The sequence below is a fragment of the Mustela lutreola genome, chromosome 5 (assembly GCF_030435805.1).
Source record: "Mustela lutreola isolate mMusLut2 chromosome 5, mMusLut2.pri, whole genome shotgun sequence".
Classification (NCBI taxonomy): Eukaryota; Metazoa; Chordata; class Mammalia; order Carnivora; family Mustelidae; genus Mustela; species Mustela lutreola.
In genome coordinates this window covers 132,998,369-133,010,488 of record NC_081294.1, presented here as the reverse complement: position 1 = coordinate 133,010,488, position 12,120 = coordinate 132,998,369, and the positions used below count along the sequence as shown (strand labels likewise).

At 38.5% G+C, this 12,120-nt stretch overlaps 1 protein-coding gene across 2 annotated transcripts in view; it reads right to left on the bottom strand.

Moving 5' to 3' along the window:
- Positions 1–12,120, bottom strand: part of MAN2A1 (mannosidase alpha class 2A member 1) — a 172,768-nt gene that overhangs the window by 120,815 nt on the left and 39,833 nt on the right. For both annotated transcript variants that reach the window (XM_059175629.1, XM_059175630.1), the window contains exon 4: positions 10,779–10,950. In XM_059175629.1, the coding sequence (XP_059031612.1) occupies positions 10,779–10,950 (172 nt within the window). The remainder of the gene's footprint in view (positions 1–10,778; positions 10,951–12,120) is intronic.

Here is a 12,120-nt window from a genome sequence, read left to right as displayed (position 1 = left end):
CTTCCCACTGGGCAGGAAGCCTGACATAGGGCTCATGATCCAGGGGATCATGACCCAAGCCAAAGGCAGACAATTACCTGAGCCACACAGATGCCCCCATTTCTATAAAGCTTTAATAGAAGGATATTCTTTATACAAACTGGTGCAGCCATTCTGAAAAAGAGTATGGAGTATCTTCAAAAAGTTAAAATAGAACTATCCTAACAAAAGGTTACAAAAATACTTATTTGAAGGGATACCTGTACCCCAAAGTTTACAGCAGTATTATCAACAATAGCCAAATTATGTAAAGACCCTAAATGTCCATTGACTGATGAATGGCTAAAGATGCCATATATTATATAAGTATGTGTGTGTGTGTGTCACGTATATGTATATGTATATATATTTATATATACACATATAAATAATGGAATATTACCCAGCCATATAAAAGAATGAAATCGTGCATCTGCAATGATGTAAATGGAGCCAGAGTGTATTATCCTAAGCGAAGTAACTCAGGGAAAGACAAATACCACATGATCTCACTCATAGGTGGAATTTAAGACACACAAAAAAACAAATGATCATGGAGGAAAGAAAGAGGAACAAACCAAGAAAGAGACACTTAACTATAGAGCATAAACTTATGGCTACCAGATGGGTGTTGGTGGAGGGATGGGCAAAATAGTGATGGGGATTAAGGAGGACACTTCTTTTTTAATTTATTTTAATTTATTTTTTTTGAAGATTTTATTTATTTACTTGACAGACAGAGATCACAAGTAAGCAGAGAAGCAGGCAGAGAGAGAGGAGGAAGCAGGCTCCCCGCTGAGCAGAGAGCCCAATGCAAGGCTCGATCCCAGGACCTGAGACCATGACCCAAGCTGAAAGCAGAGGCCTAAACCCACTGAGCCACCCAGGCGCCCCTAAGGAGGACACTTGTGATAAGCACTGAGCATTGCATGTAAGTGTTGAACCAGTACATTGTACAGCTGAAGCTAATATAACAGTGTATGTGAACTAACTGGAATTTAAACAAAAACTAAAGAAATAAAAGAAAACAAAAAAAAGAGGATAGTCTTTAAATATTTAACTGTATAATGAATATTACCTCATTTTCTCATTTTCCAAAACAAAATTAATAAAATGCTCATTCATAATGAATCAGAAAATATACGAGATTAAAGAATAAAATTTAAAAATCTACCATCTTGCTATAAATGCATAAGGGGTTATGGTAGGCACAGTTTTTAACCAACTTATTTTACTTATTTCTATACCAATGCATCCCTTTTCATGTTAATAAACAGACTATCGTTGTGTTCCTGGTTGTATTGTATTTTTAAAATGACTTTTAATTGAGATAACAACACACAACACACGTTTGGTTTGATCAGTTTTGACAAGTGTTTACATCCCCGTAATCACTACCAAAAAAAAGATAAGAACTTTTTCCATTAATTCAGAGAGTTCCTTCATGCCCCCTTCTAATCATTTCCTGCTTCAATTGGTCCAAAAAAGAAAGACATTCTTACTTCTTCATTTCTACCATAACAGATAAGTTTAGCTACTCTTAGACTTCGTCAGTATTCCACTGCATGAATATGCTACATTTGTTCATCTATTATCTCCTGGATGGACATTTGAACTGTTTCCAGTTTGAAATTACCATGAAAGACTCTGCTATGAAAAGGTTTAAACAAGTCTTTCTGTGAGCATGTTTTCATTTCTCTTAGGTAAATTCCTAGCAGGTGGCTCCTAAGGTCTCATTATGTATGTTTTACTTTGGAAAACTCTGGGGGCTTTTCAAAAAGCAACTGTCCCATTTTTCTTTCCCACTAGCAACATGAGAGTTCCAGTTGCTGCACATTCTTGTCAACTCTTGGTGCTGTCATGATCTGTGATTTTAGACATTCTAAAGGGTCTGAGGTAGAACCTGTAGTAGTTTTAATTTGTATCTCCTTGATGACCAGACATTAACCAGCCTGAGCAAACACACATTCCTCCACTGCTGCAGCCTCATAAACTTTTTCCAGGTGTCTGAACATGCCAAGCTCTTGCTAATCCCTGGCCCATAATCACAATTCTCCTCTCATAACCTGGAATTCCTTCTCTACCCCTACCTAGTTGGATAATTCTAAACCTCCTTCAGGTTTCAGCCTGAATACCACCTGCTTTAGGAAGCCTTCGAAGACACCCTTCTTACTTCCATAGAAGGAAACACTTTATTGTGATACTAGGTTTAATTACATGTCTTCCCAGTTCTGCCTTGAAGACAGGAATCAGGCCTGTCTTACTCACCTCCTATATCCCTGGAACCTAGCACAGTAAATGTTGTTGAATAAATGATGTGGAGTAAATAAGGGAAGTCTTTGGAAATCAGATCATCTTTCAGCTGAGTCTTGAAAAATAAGACTGAGATTATCTAGTGCACAAAAGGAAAAAAAAAAAATCTTAAGCTTCAACTCATGGCCAAAGTCCTAAACAAGAAATAGCATGAGTTTGAGGACACCGCCTGTGGCTCAGCAGGGCTAAGAGTAGAATGGGAGGCAGGAAGTGATCAGAGGTTAAGTGTGGACAAGGAGGGAGGTATCAGAGCAAGAGCCAGTGTGTGCCAGACAAAAGAGATGGGTCTGTACCTTTTGACACTGAAGCGTCAATGAAGCATTTTAAAGCCAAGAAATGACATGGACAGAATGATATATTAGAATCCTAACTCTGCTGGAGAAATGGAGGACACCTCCATTTCACAGACAGAGCTAGAAACAGGAAGACCAGCTGGAGGTTTTCATAACAGCAGGAAACAAAGAGTAATGGGGATGGAGCTGGGGTTCAGAGCACAGAAATACTTAAAAAGGCGTAACTAACAAGGCTTAGGGGACTGACGGGATGTGGCCTGAACGGGCAGATGGAAAGACAGAACACACAATGCTTAACGACACTGGTTCTGGGTCAAGGCTGCCTGGCTCTCGTGTCCTACTTATTAGCCGGAGGATCCTAGGGGTGTTCCTTTACACCCCTACCTCAGTTTCCTCATAAGGAAACTTAACTCTCATCTTAACTCATAAGAAAGCTATAGGATGGACTGAATAAATTCACTTAAGAGCTTACACCTTGCCTGGTATACATTAAGCACATAGGAAGTGTTCGCTGTTAGTATTACCACTAAACAGGGAAAAAAGAAGTTGAGGTTGGAGCTTTAGATCTGGAAACAGTCCAGACACCTCGTAATTACAACAACAGGGTGGATGTGCCTGCAGGATGAAGAGAAGAAGCAAAAGATATGACCCCACGGGCCAGAAAGGGATGTGGAGGAAGTGAGCAGAGGAGGAAATTGAGGGGATGAAAAAGGAATGCTCAGCAGTGCAGGGAGAGACACAGGAGAGAAAGAGCTCTGGGTCACAGAAGACAAAAGAGGAAAGAATTTCAAGGACAGTGGAGTGGTCAGGGTTGACGCTGCAAAAAAAGCCTTTAGGGGGACCAAGGAAACATCCAGTGGGCAGAACTTCAGAGAAGTCCCTCAGGGCTTTTGCCAGAATCCACAATGTAAACAGAAGCAGGCAGCTGAAATGACTGAGGGCTAGGCAGAAGTTACAAAAGCTGCCTCCCAGGAACTGAACTGGGAATGGAGGAGCTGGGAGAGGACCTTATACTTTTTCAAATATTCATTGGGGCTGCTTCAACTTAGAACCCAAATTATTTTAGACACCGGTGAATTGCTTTGATTCCTTTGATGAAATGCTATGTATCTTTAGGCTCTAAAATCAATCCAAATCTTCAGTTTACTCTGAACATCACAAGACACACTGTAACTTCTCATTGCTCTGCAAATTTTACAGCAGCCTTCGGTCAAATACCGTAAAATTTGACCTGTATAAAATGTATAATAAATTAACCTGTATGAGAACTTTAAAGGTACATTTTTATAGTGATACTTGAAATGTACATCAATAAGTTTGGATTTGTATTATTTAAGAAGGTGATCTCAAACATTTGTCTGATTTCAATAAGCAAACAGATAGTTAAGAAAATAGTACAAGGTTCACTTAAATATAAACCTAGGAAAAAAGATAGAAAGGATTGGTATAAAGATGAAAAATTTTCCATTCTTGGGATGCCTGGGTGGCTCAGTTAGTTAAGAGTCTGCCTTCGGTTCAGTTCATGATCCTGGGGTCCTGGGATTGACTCCTGCATTGGGCTCCCTGCTCAGCGGGGAGTCTGCTTCTCCTCCCTCCCTGCTCCTACCTATGCCCCCCAGCTAGTGCTCTCTCTCATGCATACAGTCTCTCTCAAATAAATAATCTTCAAAAAAAAAAAGACTTTGCATTCTTGGCAAAGCAATGAAACCCAGCAATGTGGTGAAGATAAAATATTTTCATTAGCCGTAATGTCAATAACCATTCACTTTGATACCTTTCCTCCCCACCCACATGTGAAGCCTTATTTCATACCAAAATGTCCACATGGAAGCTGGTCAAGACTTCGGTGAACACATAAACTGTTCTAGATTCCAACAACTCATTGGGCTTCTTCACTGAACATAGTCTCAACAGCAAGAGCACATGCACTGTTAAAAACCTGTCTCAGTGTCTCAGAGTCGAGAGGAAAAATAAGCATGTAATATGCTGGGCGCTAGTCAAGGAAATGCTAAGGCTAATGTTTCAGCTGTTTGGTTCTGAATAAGGATTCACATTTTGATGTATTATAAACATCATGCAGTATTTAACTGCATTTAGCCGGAAAATATTCAAATATGAAGCCTAAAAAGTATGTTAACATCCTAGTCATTTTCAAAAATAAAACAAGCATAGACAGAAAATGTGCTGATTATTTAATGGGAGGCAGTTTCTTTTAAATCTACTGGATATGTGTTACAAGTAGGCACCATGACTATAATTGATTAAATTACTTTGAATCACAAAAAGTAAAAATAAAAAAGCTAGATGTTGTTTGCATGGATCTCCCTTTAGTTAACTAGGTTCTCATTTTTAAAAGCGTATAGAGCTGAATACTGCTGCCACAGGGGGTGAGAATCAAACAAGTCACTGCTAGAATAGATTATGGGGATCATTTGAGTTATGTTTCTGTTAAGTTCCCACAATCAATTGGTATTCTTCAGGGACAATAAAAGCTTACATGGAACTCTGCTGGAATTAACAGGTTCTGTTCTGCAACAGCTAGCTTGCAAATTTAGGTACAGACATATAATCCATAGACTCATCTTCAAAAAGGAAAAAATAAGCCATTGCATAAGCATTATACTAGCAGTCAAAAAAAAATTCTATCAGTAACACCACTTAGTACAAGCTCAGAATTTTAAATCCTGAGAGCACACCTATACATCTATTAATTTTTCTCCAAAACATGTATTTAGGCAAGAAATACTAAGAATGTAATGTTTAAGTAAGTAGGGGAAAATATGCTATCACCCTAGTTCCACAGATAAATGTAATAAGTGAAAAAAAGTGAATGATTATACCAAGAAGGGAGAAAAGTTTGACAAAACTTGATCAGAAACAAAACTCATTTGCCCTAATGTTGCCATAAAACAATGTTTTCTTCGGGGCACCTTGGTGGCTCAGTTGGTTAATTATCTGACTTTGGTTCAGATGATCTCGGGGTCCTGGGATTGAGCCCCATGTCAGGTTTCCTCTCAGCAGGGGGGATCTGCTTGTCCCTCTCCCTCTGCCCCTCCCTCCACTTGTGTTGTCTCTGTCTCTCTCTCAAATAAATAAAAACTTTAAAAAACCAAAAAGAACAAACAAACAAAAACAGTATTTTCTTCAAGCAAAATGGTATCATCAAGATCAGGCCTATATTCCAGAATATTTCCTATTGCCAAAATAGCATCTGTCAAAAAAGTTTAAGACAATGAATTAGCATTACATTCTAATTTGCATTCCCACTCCCAACATCTTACCATTTTCTATCCTTAATCTTAGGTTAACTCCCACGAAATTGATATTTTGTACATCAAAAATGGTGAAATACTGGCAATTTCATACACCTCAACCTAAGTAAAATGGCTAACAGTGTAGAAAGAGAGAGACATGCAACAAGCTAGACTAAGGAGGAGGAAACTATCCTCATGCCATAAATTGGTGGCATTTCTGGCAGATACTGCATAGATGAAACTAAAACTATTCAAGTACTGACTTGCCATTGCCCTACAAGAACAATCAACATGGAGTCACAGATCATAAAAAGAAAGGACTCGGAGAGATTTGGGCAACAGCCCCTCATCTGGAGGTCCAAGGACTGAAGCAAATCTGTATCTTGAGACACTAATCACTATCTCCATACTTCATATGGATACTTCACTGAAGCAAAGCTGTATCTTGAGACACTAATCACTATCTCCATACTTCAACCTGAGGGCTCTTGGCGAGTCCCATCCTACAGAGAAGTTGCTCCACCCCAAGGTCCTTACTGCCACAGAAGGCAGCTCCCTAACGCAGCCATGCTAGGAGGAATCAAGCATGGCCTCACTTTACAAAAAGCAGCAGGCAGCAAGCCCAGTTTCCTACAGAGGTAGCTGGACTCTTTCCTATACTCTAGTGAAGCAGGACCTTCAGACAGGCCAAAGCTCTTATTTGGCATACTTGTCACAAAACAAAGAACTGAGTGGAGAAAGCTAATCCTGGCCTCTGCAGCCTCACCCAGCAGAGAGCAAACACTTCATAAATCTCTCCATCTTCCCACAGCCCAGCTCCTCTCTTCCCCTCGGCCACTCCTATTCAGGACAGGGACATCTTCAGCTGCTGGGTCCTGATGATCATGCAGTCTTTCAGAATCCAGCTCTCCAACAAAGGAACTGAGGGACATACATCAGCTAGCTTTCTTGTTTGCCAACAACACCTGCCAACTGTGGAGAGAAAAGGCACTGGGAGACTCTGCTGGGCACACAGAACAGAGGATGGCAAGTCCAGGCTTAATGAAGGGCTGGAAGAAAATGAGAGGCTATGCTACAGGAATCACAGGGACCAGGACAGGAAGAGTCTTGTGAATGTACCAGGACTGTGAGGGATGACCTACAACCTTCCTCTATGTCTGCCTCTCCTGCTTCCATCTGTCCACCCTCATTTCACTCAGATGCTTACTAATGACTCACAATGCTAGGTAGTAATATACAGATTAGCTGAGCTCAGGCTAAAGCTGGCCTGTCTGACCTGAGGCAGGAAGATGGAGGATCTGACATGGCTGAGAGACCATTTCCCAAAAGGAAATCGGGGGAACGGCCTCTGGCCAGTCCATATTAACTAACACCCATAACAAGGAAACAGAGTATTTAGTTAGAACAGGAAGGAATTGAGGCCAGTTTCACTCTCTGTTTTGGGACAAATTCCAGGTATATATCCATCTGTTATTGTTCAAGGATAAATAAAAAGGGGGAAAATATTTGGACTTATAGGGTGCTACATAAAGAATGCAGAACTGAGGGCTAAAAAACAAGCAAACAAAAACAGTTAAAACCACGCATTCAAAGGCTGAAAAGAACATGTTTCATAGCCCAGAAAACTGAATCTGAGGTGGGGGAGAAAAAGAGCCCTTAAGAAGAATCTCCCAAACACAGTAAATATAACAAAGAAATAAAAAATGCATGTGCAAAGGAGAGACTCAATAACTAGAAAATTCAATCTCCAAAGAAAATAAAAACAGTACATAGTAAAAGCAGAACACATTAGCCGAAGATATGCTTGAACTGACAGACGGAAAATTTAATAACAAGTTATACCTAGATACGTGGTCAAAATTTAGAACTTTATGGATAAAATTTTAAAAATCCTAAAAATGTCTGAGCGGGGAGGTGGAGGGGAAGGTTATCTTCACTGAAGCAATACATTAAAAAGCTTTTTTAAGAAAGAAAGCATATATTTTATAGTTAAATTCTTTTATTAAAAGATGAAGACACAGTGGGTTAAGCCTCTGTGTTTGGCTCAGGTCATGATCCCAGGGTCCTGGGATCTAGCCTCATATCAGGCTCTCTGTTCAGCAGGGAGCTGCTTCCCCCCCTCTCTCTGCCTACTTACAATCTCTCTCTCCCTCTCTCTCTCTCTGTCAAATAAATAAAATCATTAAAAAAATAAAATAAATAAAATATGAAGACTCTCCTGATGACTTCGGAACTAAAATCTATATTGAGTGTCCAAGAGTAAGGCTCAAAGTGACAAAAGTTGAAATAACAAGAGCTTTTAATATTTATTAAGGACTTCAAATACACCAGGCATTGGGCTAAGATTTGTATTCATTCAATCCTCATAAAAAACAAATAAAATATGTCCCAATATTATCCCCACTTCACAAACGAAAAAAAAAAAAAAAAAAAAAAAAAAAAAAACAACGAGGCACAGAGAGATTAGGTAATTTGCCCAAAGTTCACACAGTAGATGGGAGTTGTCAGAATTTGAACCCAGGTAGCCTGGTTCCAGGGTTCAACCATTTGAACAGCTGTTCTAAATGAATTCCCTTTAATGTAAAAAGGACAGTAGAGATCAGGCAAACCCCAACAAACTACAAGTGAGTGGTAGTAATAGTAATTTTAGTTATTAAAAAGAGAAAAGATAGTTATTTGTTAATGGTGAGAGTTCAAATTTATGATCAAAAAAAGAAATACTCAGCCCAAGAGGGTCCAAACCTTAGAGCCCCATTGTAGATGTTCAAGAAACAGATGCAGAATGAACGACAGAATGAGCTAATAAGCAAAGACCGGGCATGAATCCTTATGTACTGAATTTAAAAAATAATAAAATCCCTAAAAATAAAAGGAAGTCAACAGGGGAACAGAGACAAAAATAGGTACAGTCACTTCTGCTATAAATGCTTGCTTCAAAAACAAAAATTTACTCCAAAGTGAATGACTATATCAGGGAGCAAATTTTGTATTGCTTAAGTAAAATTTTGTCCCTGAGAAAAAATAAAAGAAGGCAGAAAACTGCACCCAGCTGAATCAGCCACAAAGGGACACATAAGACAGACACACACACACACACACACACACACACACACACGTACACATGTGCCTCCAAGGTCTACCAGCTACCTCAGTTCACCGCCTGTGTTCATGACCATCCACATATGCCAAAAAACTTTGTGTCAAGTTTCAGATAACCCACTTTCTACTACTTTGCACTAACTCACAATCTGTACCCCTTTTGACACCCAGGTCTACAAGCAAATCTCAGGTCTTTTATTGTAGCATTTGCGTATTTCTAACCACCTAACATATGTAAAACTCTACCAGCATCTTTATTATGTTCCCATCTCGTGTGTGTATGTGTGTGTGTGTGTGTCACTAGCAAAGATTATGAATGTTGTGCCCTGTCAAGAAGAAAAAAACAAAAGGTCTGATGGATAATGATGGAAAACCAATTCTCCCCAAATTATCTTTAAATGTTTGTGTCAACTTCCATCAAAACCCTTTTCTTTTCTGATACGGTAGGAAGAATTTAACAAATTAATTTTAAAGCTCCTTGGGAAAATTAAGAGGTCATTCATTAACGGAATTTTTCAGTAAAGAAAGACAAGGGGAGATTTAAACTGCCTGTTAATAAAACAGATCTTAAAGCCCCAACAATTAGAATCAAGCAGAAATGTCCATGAAAAAGGTCAGAAAACCCAGAAATCAATGCATATTTAAATACAATAAAGACCGGCACTTCAAGTCAGTAGGGGGAAAAATGGACAATTTACATCTTAGGGCAGCAGCAGAGCACAGCATGGGAGAGAATGGCCTGTGGGGCTGGACAGGCTGCCCGGATGGCACACCAGCCAGGAGCATCCCAGCTGGGTGACCCCAGACGACCAGTGTCTTTATCTGTGAAACGAGGACAGTCATTGTACCTACTTCACAGACTGCTGAGAGGATTATCAGTTATCATTTGTGAAGTGCTCAGAACAGCCACTATAACAGTAAGTGCTATATATGTGATATTAAATAAATAAAAGAAAGCAGTTCATGCCATGATAATCCTTAACCTCGTGGGAACAAAAGGGAGGGAGACATGGGGAACAGAGTCTCCCATCATACCACATTAAAAAGATAAATTTCAGCATTTTAAAAACTGAATGATAAATTAAACTGGGTGGGGGGGAAGGACTGTTCATTTGATCTTTAGATTGGGAAAGTAAAGCATTAAGAAAACAGATTAATATGTTCAATTACATAAGAACTTTTAAGTCTGTATATCAAACACTAATAAGTAAGAAAATAACTTGAGGGAAAATAAGGGTTGATGTACATGCATATAAACTTACAAATGGGTAAGAAAAAGTATACTATGGAGCAATTCACAAAACACTTAGCCTGTGTATATGAGAAAATAAGCAACATTATCAGTAATCAAAAATTGAAATTAAAATATTTCAACCACCAAATTGGTCAAAGTTTAAAAAAAATTATATTGGAAGCCAACTAGGCAGAGACATTGGTACAATTCTATATGGAAGACAGAAGAATACTCTGAAACAATCTTCCCAGGGGTCACTTTGATTATAAGCTTCAAAAGCCATTTAAAATATTGAGCCCCTTTGACCTAGTAATTCAATTTCTGGGACAAAGGTGGAACACAGGATTTCAATAGCAAAGTTTCAAGTCACTTTTTCAGAGATGAACCAGAAACAAGGAAAAAGGGATGTGAAGAAATATTTTAAGTTTCAGATAATAAGGCTAGGAATTTTTACCTTCTAAAAATTCAACACTTCAGTGTATAATTAATGTTTAATATTACCAAATTGCAAAAACAAAAACAAAAACACAAAGAAAACAAAAAACAAAAAACAGTTTTAAAACAAACCTTTTAATAGCATCCTTCTTCGGTTTATCTATAGTATCCCACCACTTTGAAAGGTAAGAAATCTCAGACCACATAAATTTTCTCCGTGAGTCTTCTTTCAGCTTGATGACCATGTTATTAAAAATATACTGAGTCATCTCTCTAAAGTAGTCATCAAAAGTCTTCAACCAACCTAAATCAAGACACAAATATACAACAAAGGTCTGATTCACATGTCTGCTTTCAACTGAGTCACATTCCATTGCATCACCTTTGGAAGCCCTTAGATATTTCATTCATATGAAGACACATTTAAAAATTTCAGAAATGTTTCAAGTGGTGAAATTCCATTTCAACGGACACAAAACTCAAAAAGTCACTGATGACAAGAATACTCTGAAAACTGCAAAATTCAGATAGAAATGAGGAAAAAATGAGAAAACGACCTGAGGACAAAAAGTATTTATTTATGCTTAATAATTATGGTATCAAATTCAATTACTTATATCTATCTCTAATTTAAGGAATTTGCTTTAATTTTAAAAATCTGAACAGCATTAATTAACAAGCTGGTACTACTCATAATATGGGATGAAAACTGTATCTTTTCATATGACATCTGAAATTTCCTACCCATTTTAGTAAGTTAAATCAAGAAAAAGAAAATCACAAGAATAAACTGTATCTAAAAGCCAGAAGCAAAGTAGTAAGGTAATTAAGAGCCCTATTATGAATACAGAGAAGTAGAATTCTGCCAAGAACGGGCATTAGTTTCCAAAGGCTGTAAATTATTCCATTTTTTGGAAGCACAAACTGACACTAATCAAACACCACAAGTGTATACATGTACGTCAGGTCTTTTTCAAAAGAAAATTGCAGATATTGAGGACTTAGTTCTTGGACTTTTCTCAAATAGCCTGGAAATTTTATCTAAAGATATTTGCAATTTCACTATAAAGAAACATCAATTTATAAGATTTTATTTATTTGCCAGAGAGAGAGAGAAGAGACCACAAGCAGGGGAAGCGGCAGGCAGAGAGAGAAGCAGACTCCCTGCAGAACAGGAAGCCTGATGTGGGGCTTGACCCCCGGACCCTGGGAGCATGACCTGAGTCAAAGGCAGACACTTAACTGGCTAAGCCCCCAGGTGCCCCATTACTATGAAGAAACATTTTTAACAAGACCCATACATCCAAGCATAGCCCTGCCTGTCAGAGCATCAAAGCAACATGATGAGCGGATGAGGCAAAATCATGCCTAGCTGTCTACTGGCCAAAGAGACCCTTCAGAGTACAACCTCTTATCTCTCAAATCTTACAGAGGTAGGAGTTTCGATACATTCAGGCTAAATGACTTCTTTATT